The sequence below is a fragment of the Drosophila bipectinata genome, chromosome XR (genome assembly GCF_030179905.1).
Source record: "Drosophila bipectinata strain 14024-0381.07 chromosome XR, DbipHiC1v2, whole genome shotgun sequence".
NCBI classification, from domain to species: domain Eukaryota; kingdom Metazoa; phylum Arthropoda; class Insecta; order Diptera; family Drosophilidae; genus Drosophila; species Drosophila bipectinata.
The window spans coordinates 5,605,586-5,632,645 of record NC_091735.1 but is presented as its reverse complement, the minus strand read 5'-3'; the positions used below and the strand labels follow the sequence as shown (position 1 = coordinate 5,632,645).

Genomic DNA, 27,060 nt, shown 5'->3' with positions numbered 1-27,060 from the left:
ACTTCTTCAAACTATTTCTAAAATTAATTTATATTTGAAAATCAAATCGGCCGATTTATAGAGGATACATACCCATACCCATATATACCCATACCCATATATCCCATAAAAATTGGCCGAAATTATGAACGCGTGGATCTTGGAGATTAGGAACTCCTATGGAATCGGATCGGTCAACATTTTGCCACGCCCCGAAAACAGAAATCTCGTTGTAGTGCCAGTACATTATTGTTTTTGGAAATTTTTTTCATGTATTTTTTCATATTTTTCAGTTTTTTGGGTAACAGTTTTTAAATTCTTTTTTTCTTAACTACAAGATCTCGGCCCCAGGTTAGCTTTCCTTTCTTGTTATTTATTATTTAGTTTGACAATTAAAAGGTGGTTTAACCCAAAAACCCAATATGCAAGAAAAAATTTTATTTTCTCCGCTTGCTACAAAACAGTCAGCGAATGGAGCGAAGCGAAATAAATACTCAAAATTGGTTTTTGGTTCGAAGAACATACTACAAATTGTTTTTCTCTTTCCGGAGAGCGGTTCTTCGCTGACTCTTTGCTCAAACGGCCCCTACACAAAAGTTATTCTTGGGCTAAGATTCAAAGAATGGTTATTTGCGAGCTATGTTTTTGTATACATATAAACAATATTATTAATAGAAGTACAATCTATTTCATACGTTAAGGTTCTCCATCAAGTGTATTTTCAAATTGTTCTCATGTCACTCCATATGACTTGTCGTCAAACCTTGCAAAAGATAATTTTTATCATATTTGAAATAATCAAAATATACTATGGAAATGAACTCGGATTCGAATTCGAATTTTTTGGCCAAAGGGTTTTTTTATTTCAGTCACCGACTAACTCTCATCGAGCGCAGACGTCAGTGCCTTATCTCCGGTGTAAACCCGTCTTGTTTTCGTGGCATTATTTCACCCGCTTATCCGCTTAAAACGGTTATTTATTAATTTTCTTCAGTGCAAGTGTTCAAGCCTAAGCTTAACAGTCTCAATATATTAATAATTTGCTTATTAATATGCTCCCAAACTTAGTGGATTACCCGCTACGCATTGCTTAGCGATAGCCCCAAATCAAAAAAAAAAACCTTTCCAAAAATTTCAAGAGGTGTTTCCAGAACTACCCGAAACCACAAAAGAAAACGCAAAGTTTATCACTATGTCGTCAAAAAACACAAACAAAAAATTTTCCGAGTTTTCTTGCTTTGCTGTAAATGGTGCGTTTAAAATTATTTGCAAAGAAATTCTGTCGATCTCAACTCTTCCGGATGGCAACCTTTTAATGCTCGTTAAAAACAAAACCGCACCCGGTAAATTCACGAGAAAAGCAACCTAGCTGGAATTTGCGATATTGAGTGAAAATTACATGATTCCCTCAACTTTGTTAAAGGACCCATTTATGCCCCTTTTCTAATTAATATCCCTGAAGACGAAACCGTTAAAGAACTGGGCAGCCAAAACGTCCACTCGGTGTTAAACCAGGAAAGTCGACGGCATCCTAAATCCCTCCGGTGTTATTCTCGTAACTTTCGATCTCTACAACCTACCCAGCAAGCTAGACATCTCATGGCACACCGTCAAGGCCAGGGAGTACTTTCCCAATCCTATGAGGTGCAAGACTTGCGAAACATGCAACATCATCGAATTATGCACGTACTGTTTCCAACAACGGCAATTTTACCAAACAAAATAACAATTGCAACGCTTATCAAAGCATTACGAATATCTCCAAGCACTCCCAAGAGGCTGCCCAGCCAGTCTCTCAGGAACAACCTCTCTCCTATACACCCTCTTCAAGCATGATAAACACCTCCAATGCAATGAAAGATAACACAACACTCACTCGCTCTCCATCTACTCTCACGATATCTAGTGTTCCCAGCGTAAGCTCGGAGCAATAACCAAACTCCACAATCAGCAAAAATCTTACTGCAAGTTTAGAATATAGCCGCGCCCTCAGAAGTGATGCCGATAAGCTATTAAAGGAAACGAAATCCGACACCTCCTCTGAGTCTGATGCTTCTATGAGTGATGCTGACCCCAAATCAGCTCACATTGACTCCCACTAACAAAAAACAAAACAATTTTTTTTCTCAACAATGGCTCTGGAACTCACCTTTGCACTCACAATTCTCTGACTCATGTAGATACAATATCTTTAATATCCCCCGCAATGCTTAACCGGTGCTTAGTGACCAATTGCACGGTAGCGACCATTTCCCCATTTTTATCGCTCTTGCCATGACATTTTGCCCCGATGAAACCCTACCGATTCCCAAATACAAAACCGACCTAGCCAACTGGGATAAGTTTGGCAAAATCTGCGCCGATTCTCCCCAGCCTCAACTCGTAAAAAGACGACAGTTTCAAAAACAGACAGTTTATTAACAGACTTTTTAACCATTGCCGAAAAATTCAGTCAAGTCTGGTCCAAATATGGTGCGGATGATAACTTTAGCTGGGAATACATAGCCCGTAAAGATTCTTACTCTACCTCATCCTACAATCCTACTGCCCTATCACCAACACCAAAAACTCTGGATTCTTCTTTTAACATAGCATTCGAAACGGCTTTTCACGCAGCCGTAGGTAAAACTCCCAGTTCCGATAGAATCTTCTATCCCATGTTAAAACACACCCCTCAAAGCCTTAAACTACGAATCCTTGATATCTATAACTCTATGCTCTCCACAGGCATTTACCCCCACACTTGGAGATCTTCCACAGTCATTCCTCATCCCTAAACCTAACAAAAAAAACATACGAAATAAATGGGTATCGTCTAATATCATTAACCCAATATCTTAGCAAAATAATCGTGAAAATGCTGGCACTCCGACTTATGTGGTAGAGCTGGAAAACAGTCGATAGCACTATCGATACTATCGATGTTTCTTAAATTTTCTAAACATCGATGGTTCTTGGGCCACTGTCGATTTTTTTTATTGTATCTGTGCATTGAGGGCAACGTTTAAGTAAAATTGGTAAATTTTATTTTTGACTTTATTTTATTAAAGTTTTGATCACATGTAGTGAAATTTAAATAGTGTGTTGGTTGTGGGCGTGGTGCTACAATATTGAAACATTTGTGAAACGTAAGTATTGTTTCTAAATGACGCTCGGCATACAAGTAAAAATGTATACATGTGTATGTATGTATTGGTATGCAGAAGCATTGAAAAGGCGCTAATTTATTCATATATTTTTATTATTTTAGTAACATCAATATCAAATGGCAACAAGGACGATGAAGGTGCTTGATATGCAGCATGTAGAAAAACGCAAAAGGGGAACGTCGATAGTTTGGCAAGTGCGGTAAGCAGTATAAAACCGGTGGAAACACGACGAACCTAATGGATCATTTGAAGCGTATGCATCCTACGCTATTAAAAGAACAGTCCTTAGAAAAGGAAAATTGTGGGTCAAAATTATTGGAGCCTTTAGAAAAAGAAAACTGCATGAAAAAGTTCCTGGAACGTGATATTCCATATTCAAATACGAAAATGAAAAAAAAAAACGCATTGACAAGTTGGTTGTTAATATGGTCGCGTCCGATGTCTTCCCCCTAAAAGTGATTAATTGTGTCGGGTTTAAAAAGCTAATCCATGAGTTAGATCCGTGATATAAAATTCCAAGCAAGACTCACCTGCGCAATGTACTTTTAAAAAGTAAGTATAACAATTTAAAAGACAATTTAAAAAAAACAACTGGACCTTATCGAAAGCGTCGCACTAACTACCGATGGCTGGTCATCAAGAGCCAATGAATCCTTCATAACGGTTACTTGCCATTTTGTAACGCAGTCTTTTGAGCTTGCTTCCAAAATGTTGTCAAGCACTCAATTACTTACGCCAAACAATCATTCAGCTGTTAACATTGCTGATATTATAAGTAATGTTTTAAATGAATGGGGCTTAGTAGGCGAAGTCGTTTGCATTGTCGCAGACAATGATGCATCGATGAAAAAGGCATGCGAGAATCTCAAGATAGTGCATATTCCCTGTTTTTCACATACAATAAATTTATTAGTGCAAGATGTCTTTAAACTGCCATGCATTTTAAACATTGTTTTAAAGTGCAAGCGCACAGTCGCATTTTTTAAATCTAGCAATGTAGCTTATGCGAAATTTAAAGAAAAGCAAGGCGTTAGTCAGCCGTACGGTTTGATCCAGGTGGTGCCTACGCTTTGAAACAGTGCTCTTTCCATGATGCAGCGTATTTTGGCGACAAATTAAATTATTTCAAAGGTTTTATTAAAAACCCCAAAATCGCTACCGCCGTTTACCGTAGATGAAATTACAATAATATGGGAACTGATTGAGATACTTGATCCATTTAAGGATGCAGCCGTATCCAATTCTGCAGACAGAAAAGTGACAAAATCTTTTATTATTCCCATATGCTGCGAGCTCCGCCAAAAATTATGGTAATGAACTGTTTCATATCTTCAGAGGCTTAACAAGTCGTCGAGTACCTAAAAGTCCAAATGCCAGAAAGATTTTCACAGTACGAGACGCGAACAGCGACAAGGCTTGCAACCATTTTGGACCCACGGTTCAAAAAGGATGGATTATTGCAGCCATTAAATGCTGAGCAGGCAGCAAAAGCCGTAGAACTGGAAGTATCCACTTTCTTATCCAAAACTGCACAGCGTCCACAGCCACAGCCAACACCACCGCAACCAAAACGCTTTTCCTTTATGACCAACAAGCTGGGAGAAAAAGTACAATCAAACAAGGCTGACGCCTTAATAATTTTGCGCCAGTATTTCGAAGTAGCACATGAAGGAGAAGAAGTGAATCCACTTGAGTATTGGAAGGTAATAATCAATGTAATATGCTGTTTTCGTATAACCATAAATATTTTCTCCTTTTTTTTAGGCGCATACAAACGACACAACAGCCTTAGCAATGCTGTCTAAAAAAGTATTATGCGTGCCAGCATCTTCCTGCGCTTCAGAGCGAGCATTCAGCAAAGCTGGACAGATTATATCTGACAGGAGATGCGCCTTAAAATCAAACATTGTTGACCAATTCATGTTTTTAAATAAGAACCTCAATGTCTAAATAAGAACATCTGATCTCAAATAAAAAAATTCCTAATTGTTATTTTTATTTTTTATTTGAAAACATCGATGCTTCATCGATTTTTACTTTAACAACATCGAAAACATCGATGGTCCCAAACATCGATTATTTTCCAGCTCTATTATGTGGTACATCAACCGACATAACCTGATAAACGGCAACCAGGTTTCATTCAAAAGCCACCAGAGTACCATGGACTCTCTCCTTAAAATTCAACACTTCGTGTCGAATGCCATTTTTTAAGGAACCATGTCTCCATCCTGGCAACGGATTTCGAAAAGGCCTTCCATTGGTCCAAGGCTTTACAATCTTGCGAAAGCCTTTATGACATAGAGGACCTTTAAAGACAGAGTCAACGACAAAACCTCCGCAGCTGCCAACTTGTCAAACGGAATCCCTCAAGGGTCAACTCTATCTGTTGTCCTCTTCATCATTGCCTTCTACGAAATCCACAGCATTCTACCTAGAGGAAATAAAAATATCTTTATATGGAGACGACACCATAATCTATACCAGAGCAAAAAATCTAAATAATGTAAAAAACACATTCATTTAAGTCCTTCAAGATTTAGAAGCCTGAGGTGTACACTCTGATGCTTCGCTTTCCATTGAAAAATGCAACAATTTGCACATATGCCGTAAAATCCACTGTTGCTTCCCAATTTTGGAATCTATCCATCCTGTTCAAAACTTAAAAATACTTGGGATCACTTTAGACTCTAGGTTTAGTTTTAAGGGGGGAAATACAATTAAAAGGCCTAAAATGGGGCCTATCTTTGGGAGTGAATTGCAAGTAGGGAATTGAATGAATCTTAGCGATTCTTTTTGCATGTTATTAGGAAATTATTGGGCAATGAAAATCAGTCAAGTTTTTCGAAAAATATTGTAATTAAGCCCATTTATGATCAATAATATGGAGTCGTGTTTTGGGGGATAAACTTTGCGCCGTGCAGTCTCCAGGCCCAGGATCACGTCTAAAACAAAAAACAGCAACTGGGCATTAAACTTAGAGGTACAGCGCACAACATGAATTATTTCATATGTAAAAAAATGGTTTTTCCATGAAAAAATTTGAAATTGAAAAAAATATTTAAAAAAAACACACTTTTTTCGACTTTGTTTGTCAAAAAAACATGTTATAACAAATAAATATGAAAAATCCTTTAATTCATGTTGTGGAGAATTTCATTTCAAACATAAAGCAAAAAACCGCATTAGATTGAAATGAAATCTCTGACCTGTACATTGCACGGCGACTTTGAAAACACGACTTTTCAGTAGAAGCGTTTAAAGTTTACCACTCACTAAAGTTTACCACTGACACGCACTCACTAAATTGCGTATTACTTTGAAAATAAGTACCGAACAGCTTTATGCTTTTAAAGGCTTATTCCCAGACATATTTAGAGTACATTAAGACAAAAAAAAAATTTTCGAAAAAAATAAATTTTTAATTGTATTTCCCCCCTTAAGGCTCACTGTATCTTGTAAAGGTAACCACTTGAAACCCCAGCTAACATAATCAAATTTCTTAGCTCCAAATTCTCACATATCCACTCTAATACTCTAACCAACTTAACCCGTATCCACTGTTGCTTCCCAATTTTGGAATTCAATAACAAATCTATCCATCCTGTTCAAAACTTAAAAATACTTGGGATCACTTTAGACTCTAGGTTTAGCTTTAAGGCTCACTGTATCTTGTTAAGGAAACCACTTGAAACCCCAGCTAACATAATCAAATTTCTTAGCTCCAAATTCTCACATATCCACTCTAATACTCTAACCAACTTAACCCGTACCCTCATCCTTTCCAAAATTGATTACGGCCTCCCTATTTACGGTTGGTGCACTACATCCAACTTGAAGAAAATCCAACCTCCATATCACTCATTAGCTCGTCGTTCAATCAATGCATTCCTAACATCACCAATACAGTGTGTTCTGGCTGAAACAGGATTACCAAGCATTCTCGATCGTTTAGAAATGTAGACACAGAATCTTATGCCTAGGCTGCTTACTAGCCCTAACCGATGGCTAGTAAAAAAATTTAATATCTACTTTTAGAAAAAAAAACGCGCGCCCAGAATTCTCCCAACCCTTCATAGATGCTCCAACTTCTCGGTACTGCTGGGCCTACCACCGCCCAAATAAAACACAAACACCCGTTTCCTTCCACCTTGGAAACACATATCTTCTAAAATAAACAAGCAGCTACATCACAACACCAAAAGCGACACGCCAAAAGAAGTCTTCCAAACACAATTCCCACTTTTGAGAAGCCAATTGGGCCATAGGAACTGTCTTTATTCCGACGGCTCTAAAACAACACTGTCGTCATCATTCGCTGTTGTGAACAGTGACAACGTTATTTTATTCGGCGGGACCCTTCCGAACTTTTACGCCGCTTCCAACTTTAAAAGAAAATTTGCCATTTGCTCGGACAGCCTTTCCACTATTTCTGCTCTGGAGAACCACAGGCACTCAGACCCAACAATATACGAAATACAGAATATTATCGCTAAATAAAAAGCAAAGATAATTATTGTTTGAGCTCCTAGTCACCAGAGAATTCTTGGAAACGAACACGCCGACGCGGCTGCCCGATATACATGGCACCAACTATCCAATTTTCTCCCACTTCGGGCGGAGCCGAAGTTTATATACCCTTGCAGGTAAAACCGAATATATATCAAAAACATCGGATATATATACAGTTGGTTAACCCTTATAAGAATATCATAATATAACTATATAAATCGCGATAGTTGGGACATTTTCGATCGTTCAGTTATATGGCAGCTATTAGACATAGTCGGCCTTACGAAATTTGGTAAGTCGGATTAACTGACTGAAAATGAAATCTGTACGAAGTTCCAACTATCTATCTTCGAAAACACGAAAGTTGAGTCATTTTCGATCGTTCAGTCATATGGCAGCTATAAGATATAATCGACCGATCCCGATTGTTCATTTATATGGAAGCTATAGGATAAAGCTATCTTTACCTGCACTTGAACTCTCTTACTCTAAAAACACCAAAGTTATACTATTTCCGATCAATCAGTTATATTATTTTATATTTATATATTTATAGTTATATTATTTATTTAATTAGATATGATAATTTTATGCCGATCACTTAAAATATTTTAAAATTCCAATTCTGCTTTTCAATGATTTTGTTTTGGTGTTTAATATATTCTTGACAAATTAACGAAGTTATGAGGTTTTTTTTGTCGGGTCGTGAAACAGCGAAAATGGGCTCGATCGCTTTACGACAATAAGATAAAAAAAAGTGAACATACTATATAAAAATAATGAAAAATAAACCTCGTAAAAATATATAAACAAAAACATTGTCACACTAAAGATACGCAGCAACAAGCACTAACCAGAATCTTTTGAAACAAATTTTGGAATCCCAGCAGACCAAAAAACGTGAAATGCTATTTCCCAACACAAACTTAAGTTTTTCGACTCGATTTTCCCAGTTATTGGCGTTTCCCAACTTAAATCCGAACAATCCATAGGCCGCAATAACATTGATCTTATTCTTCTTTCAAAAACACATCTCCCAAAATTAATTATATTTAATTAGAGTCGATATATTCTACGGAACAAATTAACTCGATAGTTAAGCACACTAAGAAATCACAGACAAAAGGGAATACAGCTATACAATACAATTATGAAAGACACACACAAACTCGACTAAGTCCCTGGTAGGCCAACAATAGGTGGGCACCCCATTGCTTACCACCTTCCAATGTGCTTAACATCTTCGCCTTAGAGGATGATGTATCAATACTCAGCCTCTGTATACTCAGCAAAACAATGTACATAGTACAAAACATCAAAGCTACACGAAAAATATCAAAACAATAAATAAAACACATAATTTTTTTAAATTTTCTATATTGATTAAGGAACCATTCGCTTAATCTACATATATAACTTACCTTTGACTTGTTGATCGCCTTTTGGAATTCATGCACCACCGGAACTTTTTACTACGTTTTTTTGAAATGCAGGGTCCTGTTGTGTTTTCTGGATTTTCTGCAAATGTAATATATATTTATACAGAAATTAGCGAGATAAAAAATTGTCTCATTTTTTTGGAACACGAATACAAAAAAGGGCGAAAACGCGGCAGCAGTTTTCTAATTAAATTTTTATACCCTTGCAGAGGGTATTATAATTTTGTCCAAAAGTGTGCAACGCAGTGAAGGAGACATCTCCGACCCTATAAAGTATATATATTCTTGATCAGGATCACCTCCTGAGTTGATATGAGCATGTCCGTCTGTCCGTCTGTCCGTCTGTCCGTCTGTCTGTCTGTCTGTTTCTACGCGAACTAGTCTCTCAGTTTTAAAGCTATCGTCTTGAAACTTTGCACACACCCTTCTTTCCTTTGCACGCAGTATATAAGTCGGAACGGCCCGGATCGGCCGACTATATCCTATAGCTGCCATATAACTGATTGATCGGAAATGGTATAACTTCGGTGTTTTTAGAGTTAGAGAGTTCAAATTTGATATGAGAGCTATTTTTGGCAAAATAATATGACATGCCAAATTTCATAAGGATCGGCCGACTATATCCTATAGCTGCCATATAACTGAACGATCGGAAATGACCCAACTTTCGTGTTTTTGATGATAGAAAGCTGGCACTTGGTACACATTCTATTTTTGGTCAGTTAATCCGACCTACAAAGTTTCATTAGGATCGGTTGACTATATCTTATAGCTGACATATAACTGAACGATCGGAAATGGTATTTGGTAGAAATATTAAATTTCGTATTTTTGAAGATAGAAGCTTGGGACTTTTTTTTAGATTTTTTATTGTAATTAATTGGTTTTATTATGATGTAATCATAAGGATCGGCCAACTATATCCGATGTTTGCGCTATATATTCGGTTTTAGCTGCAAGGGTATATAAACTTCGGCTCCGCCCGAAGTTAGCTTTGCTTTCTTGTTTTTACCTACAAAAGTTTATGTTGCAAATTGTTTGAAGTTACTTAATAATTATTTGGAACTTTTGAAGAGACCTAGTAGGAATTTTTATACCCTTGCAGAGGGTATTATAATTTTGTCCAAAAGTGTGCAACGCAGTAAAGGAGACATCTCCGACCCTATAAAGTATATATATTCTTGATCAGGATCACCTCCTGAGTTGATATGAGCATGTCCGTCTGTCCGTCTGTCTGTCTGTCTGTCTGTCCGTTTCTACGCGAACTAGTCTCTCAGTTTTGAAGCTATCGTCTTGAAACTTTGCACACACCCTTCTTTCCTTTGCACGCAGTATATAAGTCGGAACGGCCCGGATCGGCTGACTATATCTTATAGCTGCCATATAACTGATTGATCGGAAATGGTATAACTTTGGTGTTTTTAGAGTTAGAGAGTTCAAATTTGACACGCGAGCTATCTTTGGCAAAACATTACGACATGCCAAATTGCATAAGGATCGGCCGACTATATCTTATAGCTGCCATATAACTGAACGATCGGAAATGACCCAACTTTCGTGTTTTTGAAAATAGAAAGCTGAAACTTAGTACATATTCTATTTTTGGTCAGCTAATCCAACCTGCCAAATTTCCAAATCGGCCGACTATATCCTATAGCTGCCATAGAACTGAACGATCGGAAATGGTTTTTGGTAGAAATACCAACTTTGGTACTTTTGAAGATAGAAGTTTGGGACTTTTTTTTAGATTTTTTATTGAAGTTTATTGGTTTTATTATGATTTAATCACAAGAATCGGTTTGCGATATATATCCGGTTTTAACTGCAAGGGTATATCAACTTCGCCTCCGCCCGAAGTTAGCTTTCCTTTCTTGTTTGCTCTTAAAAACTCCTTAACGCGTAATTTTAGGCAAATTTTAAAATTTTCGACGTTTTAAAATTTTAATAGTTAAATTTTGAACCTTTTGAAAAAAAAATAGATCTTTAATTAATTAAAACAAAAAGGATAAAACTTTTACACAAGAAACTGCCATTTTGGAATTGTTGTCGTGTTTTTCGGACTTTGACCAGCAAGATGTTCTTCAGAACGTCCTGGCGTAATCGATTCCGGTTATCAGTAAGAACTAGTCTTAAACTAAAAAACTAAAGTCTTAAACTAAATTCTCAACACCTGTTAAGAATAAATTTATAATATTTGAAAAATAGCTACACTTAAATTAATGGCCAAAATATTCAACCTCAGTTGACGGTACTGCATAACAAACCATACTTAATGCGTATAACTCGCAGGAGTATTGTTTTACCTTCCAATACGCTATAACATGTTTGTTAATAGGTAAGTTGTAGATTTTAATAATTCGGTTTTCTTTTTGATTAGAACTGGAACTCTATGTTAAGTACTCTATTTTAAGTAAGTAGCATTAAGTAATGCCAAGACTATATAGTTTGGTCCCATTTGGAATTTAAAGTACCTATGGCTTCAGTTTTTCGTTGCGACAACAGTATATGTTACAACCAGAGCCTTCAATTCTGTCAGTTAGGAACAAAACACTTCAATTATTAAAAATTGTACTTCTCTCTGATCGGAACATTTTTTATTTTTGGATTTCAAACTGTTTCACTAAACTTGGCATTATAGCTAATTTTTTGTAACTCTTTTGGGCGACGTATTACAACCCAACTAAAAAACGCAAACATAAAATTGGTCCGTTTCTACTTCTTGGACTTATGCTGGTAATCGAAAGCATTAATTATAAAAATGAAAAGCAGCCAGCAGCGAAAGCTACTTCTACCGAATTTCAATACTCGGCACAGCATAAGCAAGCAACAGTCGCAGCATATTATTTGCACGACCGCAACTTCCAACCGAAATTCGGCGGCCGTGAATATCAGCCAAGTACCGAAAGAAAAGAAGTTGTCAAACCCGTGGGAGTAAAACTCCCACATGTTAGAACTACTGAACAACCTTCCACCTCTTCTTACGGAACCACATTAAATGGTACAATATGGTAATATAGAATTTATTTGCATTAAAATCATTTTGTCCGGTAAATCTTTATATATTAACTGTTCATATTGGCATCAATTATCCGCTATTCAATCAGTTCTTAATCTTCGGTCCGATTGTAAACAGCTGTTAGCTCTGACTAACTTTAATATCCCATAAGTTAAGTTGTCTAATGTTAATAATTGACCATCTGATTGACATGTCACTCGGTCAAATTATATACGAAATAAATGTATTAGGTCTAGATGGAATTACGCTTTCGAGAACGTTGCTACTCTCTAACCCTTAGGATCCATATCATCGCAATCTTAAGACTTCAATCGAAACCAAGTATTGGCTGTAGTCCTTAAGTATCGACCAAAACTCATAAAGTTCGCTTCTTCAGTAAGACTGGCTTTATGAAACTAAATTACTAAATTTTGGAATTTGGGCTCTTCCCACTGATTCTACACGTATGAAACAGTTGGAAAATATAAACAAATATTAACAACGATTTCCCCAACCAAAATCCAAAGAAAACTGATCTGAAATGCTGTTACGCAACTGCCAACACAAAAAAATTGTTGTTGGTTGATAGATTGCTGTTTTGCGTGCGAAAATTAATGAATAATTTACCAACTATTTGACTGTGGTACAGTAACAAAACCTTATGTTGCAGGAAAATCTTCATATAATATTTCATATTTGGTAGAAATACCTACTTTGGTATTTTTGAAGACAGAAGCTTGGGACTTTTTTTTAGATGTTTTATTGTAATTAATTGGTTTTACTATATTCTCATAAGGATCGGCCGACTATATGCTATATCTGAGTTTAACTGCAAGGGTATATCAACTTCGGTTCCGCCCGAAGTTTGCTTTCCTTTCTTGTTTTAAATGAAATTGAAATCAAATATTTTAGTGGAACTGAAAAATATACGTTTACAAACCGCCAAATTTCTTATGTCCAGATTTATTTTGATTTCAACTGCAATCGCTCCCTTTTTATGCGAACCAATCTTGATCCAAAATTTAACCAAAAATTCCAACACATCAAAAAATTTAGAAAATGTTTGAAAGCTATACTTAGTATTGTGTCTTTTTAATAATCTAAATTATTTTTTTCGGTAGCAGTCGATTCAAAATGAAAAAAAAGTATATGCTTTACGCTTTGCACGGAGAATTTAGGTATATATGTTTTGAAATAATGACATTTAATATTGTGACTGTAAGTAAAAAGAATTATGAATGACAATTTTTTCTGAGCTAAACTTGTTTTGGGCGTAGTCGTAATGTTAATTATAAGGCTTACTGCAACATTTTTTAGTTTGGTTTACAGCTTATGAATGCGATGTAAATTCGAAGTCTTATTTTTAATACCCTCACAAGTGTTCAACGCAGTGAAGGGAGTCATCTCCCATAAAGTATATATATTCTAGATCAGAATCACTTTCTGAGTTAATGGCATGGCCGTTTGTCTGTGTGTCTGTTTCTACGAAAACTAGTCTCTCAGTTTTAAAGCTAAGAAAATATAAATATAAAAATAAGAAAGGAAAGTTAACTTCGGGCGGAGCCAAAGTTGATACACCCTGGCAGTTAAAACCCGATATATATATTGCAAACATCGGATATTGTTGGTCAATCCTTATGATAATAAATAATATAACCAGTTTATTACAATACAAAGTTGAAAAAAAGTCCCAAGATTCTATCTTAAAAATTACCAAAGTTAGTATTTTTACCAAATACCATTTCCGATCGTTCAGAAGGCGATCTTGATCAAGAATATATATACTTTATAGGGTCGGAGATGTCTCCTTCACTGCGTTGCAAACTTTTGACCAAAATAACCTCTGCAAGAATATAAATATGGCACCGTAAAACTCAGTATCAGAAATATTCATTAACAGCCCACAGCCCTACCGCCAATAACAAAACAAGCAGAAATTCTATCTTTTGTATATTTTTAGTGGTAATCAATGTTTTGCAACATTTTGTGCCCCTTAATGTTTGGTTATGACGTTAATTTCTATGTTTTATTTTACTACGTATAGTTAAGTATTTATCTTTTTTATTTATTTATTTTTTATTAATCTAGGGATGTATAATTACATTATTATTATCAAATTACATCTAGGGATATTTCAGGCATATTTCATTATTATAATTGTAAGCGACTACACTAAAACTACAACAAAATACATTAGCGCCACAACGAGACGACGGATGGTAGCAGTACTCAAGAACACCGGTATTTAGTTGAACAGATATCGAACCAAAATATCATCTCGAATCGTCACAGTCTCAGTAGAAGCCAACAAAAACGAGAACAAGATTTTATAAGCTTGACAATTATGATTTAATATTAAAACATCATTAAAGCGTGCTATAGATACTTTTTTTCTTCCACATCCTAAGCTGCAACATTTATTTAAGGATGTAGTCTCATGTGTGAGGTTGAAAAAATCGATTTTTTTTTTCACATATTTTGAACGTACTGTTTATTAAGAATGTACTGACAGAGATACAGCCCATATTCGAGAGCGTGCCTACACCGAATAATATGAGTTACTCGGTAGCGTCTAAACTCTAAACGCGTTTTTCTCGGAATGACATTTTTGTGTGCGGCGCAGGTGATTCACAAAATTCTATGGTACCGACCTAGCTGAAATTTGGATATGTTGTTCTTAAAAGTAACACCTCTGTCCCGTACTAGAATCATTTATTTTTAATGATTAATTTTTTTTTTATCATTAATTTAAGATAAATTTTTTAAATTAAAAAAAAAATTTTTTTTTGTGTGTTCGCCATTTTGTTGTTTATTGATGAAAATATTTCATTCTAGTACGGGACAGAGCCATAAGCTTACAAAACAATAATCTATTCTAATTTTTTGTTTCGGATGACTCTATCAGTCGAAATCACCTGCGCCAGGGACCTACCTTTTTTTTTATATGCATACTTTGGCATGCTATGAAGTGTATTAAACTACACAAGAATAAATTAAACAAAATATTTTCAAATAGTTTATGATGCCTATAAAAACATATTTGAAAATTGAAACAATCGCATTATTTTTTATTCAAAAAAATTTTTTGAAATAACCTCTAAAAAGTAGGCCGGAACATGAGACTACATCCTTAAGGGGTTGTGATATATGAAAAAATCGATTTTTTTTTATTGCATATTCTTTAAGTATATTCTATTGGGAATACTCTCACAAAAATTCATAACGATCGGAGCATTGGAACCGAAGCTGTAGCTATTTATAGCGCACTATCTGCATATAAAACTTAAACAAACTTGAAACTTTAAACGCGATTATCTCAGAATCTTTTTTTGGGGAAATTAACTTTGCGGTGGACACCAAATTTTGACCACTTATTTATTATGATATTAGCTAGTCCGTGAACAAGGGATTTTCAATTTTTTTTGAAAACTACTTTTTTAAAGCACAAAAAACGAAAATCTTATACCTTGAAAAAGTACATTTTTTGTTAAAAACGTCGCCATTTTTTTTTTAATCAAAATTTTTACAAATCCCTCGTTCACGGACTAGACAATACAATATACTAACTAAACTTTTTTGAATTTTGGATTTCGGATGAACCGTTTTCGAGAAATCATGTCCACCGCAAGACACCATGGAAAAAAGACGATCCGGGAATTCGGCTATTACATTTTTGTTAGGTAATATTTTTTTATGACAAAATTTAGTATTGAGTACCCAGAAACATGTACTAAACAACGTCGGTAAAACATTTTTCATAAATATTTTCTATGGTGTCAAAAAAAAATCGATAAAAATCCATATATATGCGCGGTACAACTGTATATAACCCCTTAAAGAATCTTACTGAAACCTTTCTTATTGTGGTCTTTTCGGTTTTTTCTGCGTATGTATCATTTCATAATTGAACGAACGAGTTCCGCTACATTACCACAAGACAACTTACATACGTCGAAACTATGCAACTATGCTAAGAGACAAAGTACAGCTACAAAACACATCAAACTTTCTGCATTATTAATGTTTAGAAAAAAACGAGCGTAAGAAGTTCATCGTTATGATATGATATGAACACTATGATATGCCGTGAATACAACCGAACCGTATTCAGCATATACAAAAAGAGTAACATCGGCAAAGAAATAATATGGGTGCATTGTGAAATGTGTATGACGTGGTACCACTTCGACTGCGTTCGTGACGAGAACACCCAAAACGCCAAAGGATGGGAATGCATCTCCAGTAAAACCGTAAACAGACACCTTACCGAACCACGCTTACTGACGCCGACACAGATGACGCTCAAGTAGCCGCTGCGCAAGGAGCAGATGCGCATGGTGGCGTTTTGGAGGACGCATCCAACATCGCCCAGATAGCCGTACGTTCAACCGGTCCCGTAAATTAATAAGACAAGCAGGAGCTTGTCGGTAGGAACCGATACCTTCGCATGCTGAAAAAATTACAAAATAGTACTCTATTGCTACTAATGCTCTAGGAAGTGCCTTAGGGCTCTTAGTGCCTACAAAAACAGCACCACTGTCGCTGGGTTTTCCAAGAATATGCTACGACTCTAAAAATGGCTCAACGGAATGACACTCGAAATGGTAAGAGATAAGCTTTTGCTTCCTGTCATGGTCCCAGACGTCATAAACACGCTGAAGACGTTATTCGGACGTATCGCTCAGATACTACATAGATTAATTAAAAAGGCGAGAAAAACCTCTATAAACAAGAAACGACTTGACACTTATCGATTACGCCCTGGCAGTACGAAATATTTGTACTACCATGGAAGCATGAAAACTAAATGACCACCTTAACAACCCCTTGCTGTTAAAAAAGTTGGTAGAAAAGTTGCCCAGCCACTACAAACTGACAAGAAGCATCCACAGTGGCACCATCCATATACTCCAGGTCCAGCAACGTACATACACCCATGTCCAGTATAGCATTGGCGCTCACGGTAGCTCGGAATATAATCCACCAACGTATAACGCTTCGCAAAGAGAAGTTACACATTGCGAGGTATTCCAAAAGCTACCTTACGAAAAAAAAGAAACATGAAATTGTTCGAGAATACAGGCTTTGCTTTAAATAATTAAAGATCCATGGTCGAAGATGCTTCTCAACATAGCTGTGCGAGATCGGGGGATGCAAATCAAGACACCATCCTCTGCTGCACAAAGGTCGTGCAAATCCTAACATCGTCTCATCGAGAAAATTATTTTCGTATCGTACCGATACGAAAATATACACTTCCAAAACTTGTATTCACACATTTTCATTTCTAGATGAAGGTTTTCTCGCTCACACTCTTAGACGAAAATTTCTTCAAAAGGTTAAAAACATCCAAAGTAGTCCGGATCCGATCTGCATGCAGTGGACGAATCAAACAATACGGAGAAAGAACGAATCCATTTGCTGCAACATAAAAGTCTTCACCATGGACAACAATAGGACCTACTGGCTTATCAACATACACACAGTCAAGAACTTGGTATTACCAAGGCAAACGCTGGACATGTAGGAGTTAACCAGTAAATACACTCCTAAAACAAGAAAGGAAAGCTAACTTCGGGCGGAGCCGAAGTTTATATACCCTTGCAGTTAAAACCGGATATATATCGCAAACATTGGATATAGTTGGCCGATCCTTATGAAAATATGATAATATAACCCAATTTAATATAATACAAAAACCAAACCTAAAAATATCCCAAACTTCTATCTTCAAAAACACAAAAGTTTGGTAATTTCCGATCGTTCAGTTATATGGCAGCTATAGGATATAGTGGGCCGATCCTTATGAAATTTAGTAGGTTGGATCAACTGACCAAAAATAGAATCTGTACTAAATTCCACCTTTCTATCTTCAAAAACGCGAAAGTTGGGTCATTTCCGATCGTTCAGTTATATGCCAGCTATAGGATATAGTCGGCCGATCCTTATGATATTTGGCATGTCGTAATGTTTTGCCAAAAATAGCTCTCATGTGAAATTTAAACTCTCTAACTCTGAAAACACCAAAGTTATACCATTTCCGATCAATCAGTTATATGGCAGCTATAGGATATAGTCGGCCGATCCGGGCCGTTCCGACTTATATACTGCGTGCAAAGGAAAGAAGGGTGTGTGCAAAATTTCAAGACGATAGCTTTAAAACTGAGAGACTAGTTCGCGTAGAAACAGACAGACAGACGGACAGACAGACGGACAGACGGACAGACGGACAGACGGACAGACGGACATGCTCATATCAACTCAGGAGGTGATCCTGATCAAGAATATATATACTTTATAGGGTCGGAGATGTCTCCTTCACTGCGTTGCACACTTTTGACCAAAATTATAATACCCTCTGCAAGGGTATAAAAATACCGATTATATTATTCACTGATGCCGAACCAATACTGCTGATTGGAACAGACAATTGGAAGCTAGCCGTTCCACGAAAAATAGGAGAAGGAAGGTGGACAGACCCCATCGCATCCAAGTGCATGGCAGGCCGGGGAGTACAAGGATCCGAAAAGGGAAAAAACACTTTTCTATGCACTACTGGCAATGCAACTGGGCAGAAATTGACCTTAAGATACGCCCTTAAGATAAGCTTCAACGCAGAATCCGTTATTCCAAGAAAACTTCGATCTAACGATAATGAAAAAGCTTTCAAAATCATGCAAAAAACGTGCGTAAAAATCGACAGACGATACGAAATTTGCCTGAGAGCTACACAAACGCGCTTAAGCGACTCATTTGCCTGAAAGCTAAATTGAAAGAGAGCCATATCTACGTGAAAAAATTCATGACCAAATTGATAATCTACTAAATAAAGGCTACGCCGTCGAGCTGAAGGAAAATGCGGATGTTTACCATAACCATATTTGGTACCTTGCAATTTTCATAGCTCACAACCCGAACAAACCAAACAAGATTCGATTGGCTTAGGATGCCGCAACTAAATCTCATGGCGCTTCCTTAAACTTCATGCTTACTGGTCCGGATCTTCACTGTCACTGATATCCACTGTCACTGTCTGACCTTTTGATGGCATTCAGAGACTGCGGAGATTTAGCAGGGATGTTCCACCTAATAAGAATAAAAAAAAAAGGGAGATCCATGCACAGCGCCTCTTGTATAGCTCATTACGTCCGGGATAAAAACGCGGAGGACTACAAGATTTGGTATCCGAGAGCCTAAGCAGCCATCACCCTCTATTATTTAGACAGTCCGAACGACGAGGAGGCTTATCAAAGTGTCAAAGGCGGTCAAAGAAATACATTCAGCTGGCGGCTTCCACATCAGAAAATGGACTTCCTACTCACTCGAAGTCCCAAACGCATTAAAAGGAGAGTCAGCCACAATACAGCCTACAAAGGATTTAGGATCCAATAAGTGATACATTTTAATATTTTTCAGACTCTCAAACCTAAAAAGAAATGTTCTCAGTGACACTCAAAGAGAAATGCACGCCCCACTAAAAGAAGAGCTCTACAGGTTCTGATGTCATTTAATGATGTTTTTGTCCTGTCACACCATCGGACCTAAAATCCTTCTGCAATAAACATGGCGCTCGGGGATCGGACGGGATGACGAATTACCAGGACCTTCACAGATTTGTTGGACCAAATGGCTGACGATTCTCATCCAGTCGTAGTCTCTTCCTTGAAACCGCTTTTAATACCACGAATGGAACTTGGCGAATGCACCTTTTGGGCAGACTCCATGGTTAGATCCGTCTTGTCACAATCGATCCTCGAAAGTTTTGCGCTTCTGTAATGCATCAAATCGGCGAGATTATGGAAACATCGAGCGCCTCATAGTGGCGCTGCATTCCTACCGTTGAGAACGTCGCGGATGTCCCTTCGAAAATAATTGCCGAACCTAACTTGAAGTAGTGGACCACCGGACTGTCGTTCCTGAAAAAACCCAAAGCCCAGTGGCCAAATTATCAACCAACACCACCTCTGGAAACGATAATAACGAATATCGAATCGTTCTCTAACTCGAACAACAGAACCAATTTCAAAGCGTATGTAAAAGTAGTCAGGTAGGAGTTGAAGAATTTAGACTTCCACAACATATCAGTTAAGTACGACGAGATTAAATAAAAATATGAAGAGCTTGGAAACTTTTAAAATGGTCTATAAAAATTGTACTAAAAAAAATTTCTCCTCATTGTAAGCGTCTACACTACAACTAAAACTAAATATTTTAGCGCCACCACGAGCCGACGGATGGTAGCAGTACTCAAGAACACCGGTATTTAGTTGAACAGATATAGAACCAAAATATTATCTCGAATCGTCACAGTCTCAGTAGAAGACCACAAAAACGGGAACAAGACTTTTTATAAGCTCGACAATTTTTATTAAATAAATATTAAAACATCATAAAAAACGTGCTATAGACACTTGTTTTTTTACACTATACATCCTGGGCTGCAAAAATAATTATGAATAGTAATTTTTACAAATAACACGAAACGGATCGTGTTCGGCAAAATTTGATCTACAAAGTGGTATCCAAAGGTAGGAACTGAAAATCCACCTATACAAAAAGGATATGAAGTAGCATAAGACCAGCACAAGCCCGGCACTCTTACAATGGAGATAGGTAGAATAGTTTTGGTCAGCACCGATACGCCGGAAGGCACTACAGAAACTGCGTTTGGATAGATTCAATACTCTTTTGATGATCAGAGTATTGCAGACTCCAAAATCATAAACAGCATTCCAAGATAGGACGAACCAAAGAGACATATAGAGTCTTAGTTGTGAAAGGATCATGAAATTCTTTTGACCAACGTTTGATAACAGCTAGCACATCGCTAGCTTTATTAACTGTCAATGATATATGTTAATTGAACGTAAGCTTATGGTCAAAAAGGACTCCAAGATTGTTCATTAAGGAAACAAGATCTAGGACGTTATTTCCAAGTGAGAATACGAAGTGAACGATTGAACGTTAGAGGAGATAGTTTAAACACCACAAAAAGACTTCGTTGAGGTCCAATTGAAAGTGTCTATGAAGAAAATGGTCTGAGAATGACAAAAACTTTTCTTGACATCATCGGCATAAGTAAATGGTGTACCATAGTTTACGACACTAGATCGTTAACAAAAAGAACAAACAAGAGGTCCTAAGTGACTACCTTGTGAGACACCAGATGTAACGTTTATAATCTGTGGTGCAGAGTTGTTTAAAACAAAAGGCACTGCTTGCGGTTCGATAAATAGAAAGACATCCACTCTACGATTTTTTGAAAAAAAAACCCTGTCACATATTATGTAAAAGAAGGCGATGATTCACTAAATCACCACATCCGTTATCTCAAAAAACACCTGTGGATGGGTGTCATCGAGGTGAATTCGAGAAGCTTTGTTGTAGTAGAGCTTGACAAAATCATGCTTTTGCAAAAATGTTTAAGTTGCAAAAAACAAGAAGACGTCATCACTGACCCCATAAGGTATACATATTCTTGACCAGGATCACTTCCTGAGTCGATTCTACGCAAACTAGTCTCTCAGTTCTAAATAACGATCTTATGTCTGATGTAATTATATTTTATATCTGGTTAATCTGGTGACGCTCAGTATATATGTATCACACCATATACACACCCGCAAATATTATTTTAATAATAATATCTTGTATTAAAATATGTCGCATACATTTTTAAAAAAGTCCCAGTGGTGGGAATAAGTGGTGTTTAATGAAAGCAAAAAAAATAATTAGGATTTTGAAAATTATTCATACATGTAATTGTTAGATCATTGAGGGTTTTTTAATTAATTTTACATGTAAATGTGATTGTGTGGGCAGCGCAATTTTCTTCGTGAATTTAATTTAATCCTCTGTAGATTCCTATTTTTAAAGATGCCCATGACACAACACAACAGACTTTTATACCCTTTTACTCTACGAGTACCGGGTATAAAAAGGTAATGTATTAAATTATCGAGGACTAGGTATAAATATCCTTATTTGCATGACTTACCACTCAATCTTTCATAAGTCATAAGATTTGCTTCCCCTCCTTTCGGTTGGCACTATTAATTCTTAAAGTTTTGAAGCAGTGTTTGAATTGCAAAGTCAATTGGAAAATGACTTACAAAACATATACATAAAATCAAAAATCAACAGTAGCTATGAACAAAGGCTATTCCTATTTCTATATACAAAAACAACGCTTTGGGCGCTAGCTCAAAGTTGTAGATTCCAGTGATAAAACTCTGTAATAGATAAAAAATAAAAAAAAATTATCAGTGCTTGTTTTAAAATATTTTTTGATATGAACCAATTCAATACACATATTTATTTGTTTATATTTTTTATATAAATTTACGGGGGTTGAAAATTTCTATGCCTGCTCGTCGACACTGTTAACACTGTAAATCGACTGTAAATGTTAGTGATTTACAAGCGAATTTTACGTATTTGAACACAAAGGCAAGTCTAACATGTGAATTTGTATGGGCACCACCGATTTTTAGAAATAACCTTTTTATAAAGTTTAAAAATAAATAAATATTTAAATACAATATATAGTCAAAGGTTGATTATTCAACATTTTGGGTCCCCAGAACCAATGCCCCAAAAAAACAGATTCAGATAATTTTACTCTACCTCATATTCAACGGTACACCTTAGAGGAACCTTTTCCTTATTGAGGCCGAAAATCGAAAAATATTTAAACATTTATAGTGGAAAAGTAAAATGGCATACGAGCTTAAGTTTTTGATCATTTATTAGTATTTTATTAATGATTATAAAAAAAATTGAATTAATTATTTATAATACACGTAAGGAAAGATGGGGATTGGGAAAAGTCTATCTTCAAAAAAATTTAAGGTTTGGCGTTTCGGATGAATCAGTTTTATGGTAGCTATAGTAAACAGTCGATCAATCCCGACTTATGTATATACTGCGTGAAAATAACCAAATAACCATAGCTTTACCAAATACCATATACCATTTCCAATCATTCAGTTATATGGCCGCTATCAGATATAGTCGGCTGATCCTAAGGAAATTTTGTAGGTCGTACTTTTTTGACAAAAATAGCATTTTTCAACCTGGCATTTTTTTAGTCAAATGCAGGACAATTTTAAGCTAGCTGTTGGCAGGAAATTTGGTAATTTTTAAAATTAAACTAGCCACCTATAGTATTATTTAATATTTGGGCAGCATTCGGGAGGTAATCACCGATTTAAAGAGTTAGCTTCGTTTGTGATTAAATTACTTGGTCATACGCGGAAGTCGAACGAGTTTTTAGCCAGATGAACATTGTAAAATCTAAGCTGAGGAACTCAATAAACATTAAAACACTTAATTCGGTCTTACACAAAAGGTAATTATCATTTTTAGAACAATAATAAAAACTTTAACTTTGGTCATTGATAATTTTCAATGCCAGTAAAATAAAAAGCAACTTGTATTAAATTAAACGTTATAAAATCTTTTTTTGGCCGCATATGAAATTGGGATCTACATATATATATATATATAAGTGAAATCCAATTTAGGGAGCGAGCGCAATAAGACAACAAACGAAATTGAAATTTATAATAGGCTGAGCGGATGCTCTCTAGCTTTAGATGCCGAATTAGTTAAAGACGAGTGACCGAAAGGAAGTCGGCTTGCGACCAACAATGCTTAAGTTATTAATTATTTAAACAATTTGCTTGCTGCTTGACCCTACAAACTTCTTATTACTCATTAATTAATGGATATTCACAGTTATGGATTGCGACGGGCAACTAAATGTTGCCACAATTTCGAAGTGCCTCAAAAGTTCCTGAACAAGATTGGTACAAACGACTCGTACACTGCTGAGGGAAATATCGACTTCAATGAGCTCGATAATTGTCTATCAATGTTCAGTATCAACAATGTATTCAAAAATATTCATTAAAACTACATCAAAACTAAAATGGCTTTTTTCTGGTTTTCTTTAAATTCGATCTAGCCGTTTCTAGCAGGTTTGGAAGGTTACTTCAGCATTTTATTGTCCGGAAAAGTTGGCAGCACTGCTGACAGTGTAGGAGCTCTCTCATTACTCTCATTTGACAGCCCAAACTTAGAATCAAAACGTTTCCACTGAGAAAAATTTTCTCAGAAATTGGTTTGGAAAATGTAGATAGGGAAGCGTGAAATTGAAAATATAGATAGGGAAGCGTAGTTTTTCATTTGTTTGAAAACTGTTGCTAGCAAAGCTTTTAGCTCTTTAAAATAGAATACACTATTTTAGTACCCATTCCAACATTGGAATTAACGAAAAATGAAATAAAAAATTAAAATAAAAAACGGAAATTTATTGGATTTCCGATCAATCAGTTATGTGGCAACTATAGGATATAGTCAGCCGATGCCGTTCCGACTTATATGCTGCGTGCAAAGGAATGAAGGGTGCGTGAAGTCCTTCACTGCGTTGCACACTTTTGGACAAAAGCATCCCCAGACTATGCTCCTTGCCTGACCGTTCGCCGTAAGCAATAATTTTAGAAGCGTTTGTCGCATTTGGGGCGCACGTAGCTCATAGTATTGTAAGGAAAAAGGTTTATTTTGGTGTCGTTAGAAAAAATTACATTCCACCAATCATGTATAGTCCAAGATTCGTGCATTTTGGCCCACCTTAGCCTTTTCTGGAGCATTTTTACGGTCAAGACTGGATTTTTCGCCGCTCCCCGGACATGAAATCCAGCCCCCTCAATGTTCCTTCGAACGGTTGGAGTGCTTATTTCGACTTCTTGGCCTTCTTACGTGTTTCGCAGATTCGAAACGATCAGACATCATAAATCGTGAAAGGATTCGGTCCTCGCAGCCTACTTCTTTCCTGAGCCTGGCTAATGCTTCAGATTTCTGGTTTACTCAAAATGATGTAAGGAATTCTCAAAAGAAGACTTACTAAACCAATGGTGGGCAAACTCTCATTTTACATAGCACTCGAGTATAGGGTAGGAAATTCTGCCGCAGCGCTGCCGGCACACTGACAGAGTGAGCACTCTGAATTTTTTTTAGAAGCTCTCTCAATTGCTCTCATTTCGACTTATTTGACAGCTCAAACTTAAAAAACAAAATGTTTCCACTGAGAAAAATTTTGTCAGAAATTGGGTTGGAAAAAGTTTTCTTCATGGAGAATATAGATAGGGAAGCGTAGTTTTTCATTTGTTTAAGAAATACTGCTAGCAAAGCTTTTAAAATAAAATACTCAATTTTAGTGCCCATTCCAACTTTTGAATTAACGAAAAATGAAATAAAAAAATACGTTTTTTTCGCTCAGTGAATTCTCTGCTCTCATTGTTTTTCTCTGCTACGCACACACTCAAATTTTAAACATGTTTTAGTTTTGCCCCCCACTGTACTAAACCCAACGTTAGCGCTTATTCCTCGGAAGCTTAAATTTTCTGATTGTAAGGCCAATAGGGCCTCTTGGACAGCTTCAGTCATTTTCGACATGTTTAAACAAAAAAAAATTTTTTAACACAAGAAGCTTAATAATTTATGAAATTCTTTCAGATCATGAAAGCTAAAGACCTTCCGGATATAATGAAAAAATTTCAACTTGATATAATAAAACGCGCTCCTACCACACCAATGCGAAGTTCACATTTAGTGTAAGTACTTAGGTGTCCGGATTTCATTGACCGCTACTGTATATGTAGTCGTGTGAATGAATGTATGTAACATAGAGAAGGAATCATCTCCAATCCCATAAACTATTCTTGATTAGCGTCAACAGCCGAGTCGATATAGCTATGCCGGTCTGTCCGTATGAGATAGAGCTATAGAATTTGGCACGCATTCTATAATGCTCACGCAGTCCAAGTTTGTTTCGTGAATTGCGAATTTCTGTACTTTTTCTGTACTATTTCTATAGTTAATACAAATCTGAAAAACTCCTTGCTGAAAAGTAAAAATTTTGGTCTGACGAGTTCCAAAAAGTTATCTTTTTTTCCTGTCAAAAGTTCTGCCGGGATAAAAGGCAACCACGACAGGTTTGCCATAAATATTTATATATAGATTTGTTAAAAACAGTACTCATCGAATTTGGGGAATACTATTCAAAAAAGTTTATAAGAATGGCCGTCAGTTTGGACGTCTGGTTCTGGTCAGTTGAGTTTGAACCCCTCTGGTTCTGGATCGTTCGCGACTGATGTTTTACATTGGATTAGATATTATATAAACATAAATAATCAAAACATCGGGCTTTTTCTTTCAAGGGAATTTTAGAACATTATTTTGTAGTTACGGAAAACGCTCGGTAATTTAACATATACTTTAGGGTTGGAGATTTTACATTTGAGTTGCTCACATTTGACCAAATGGCTTAAAAACAAAACAGTCTGAAAAGGTTGCCCTCTAAATATTTTTGCTTTTAGCTCCTTCGACTGCAATGTGAAGTTATGTGGTAGTGACCATTTTATTCGGAACATAATACCCAATGTGTAGCGGTCCCTAAGAACCCGCCGGTGCCCCGCATAACAACAACAGCGGAGGCACTGACGGTGAACCGCCAACGGGAATGTGGCTTGATTCTGGAAGAATGGATTAATGGCACGAGAGAGTTCTGAAGGATTAACGGGCGCTCCAAATAGTATATATGGAGGCCCATTGTATCGAATCGAGAGTTGGAGTTGAGTTGGAGGCAGTAACAGCAGCAGCGAAAACAGCAACATTAGCGGCCATCGACGCACAGCGAGCAGACCCACCCAGCGCGTGTATTTAATCAGAGTGAGCCACGACCTGAACAGGTTCCCAGGCACCAAGGTAGCGGATCCTACCCGGCGTATGCCTAGACTCTATTATCTTTAGTATCGGGTATAAAAAAAACTCGTGCTCGCACCCTTGGGTATATTTTAAGAAAAATAAACGAAAATTCTTGTGCGAAATTTGATTTTCCAATAGACATAAATATTATAGACAGAAAAATGCTAAGTATTATATATTTTCTTTCCATGTACTTATATGAAACTATGCAGCTGTG

At 36.5% G+C, this 27,060-nt stretch overlaps 1 protein-coding gene across 1 annotated transcript in view; it reads right to left on the bottom strand.

The window, feature by feature from the left end:
* LOC122321391 (uncharacterized) overlaps window positions 1–27,060 on the bottom strand; it is a 58,192-nt gene that overhangs the window by 1,847 nt on the left and 29,285 nt on the right. The window contains exons 2-3 of the mRNA XM_043211273.2: window positions 22,072–22,306; window positions 9,062–9,158 (exon numbers count right to left, since the gene is read on the bottom strand). Of these exons, the coding sequence (XP_043067208.1) occupies window positions 9,062–9,158; window positions 22,072–22,093 (119 nt within the window). The 5' untranslated portion in view covers window positions 22,094–22,306. The remainder of the gene's footprint in view (window positions 1–9,061; window positions 9,159–22,071; window positions 22,307–27,060) is intronic.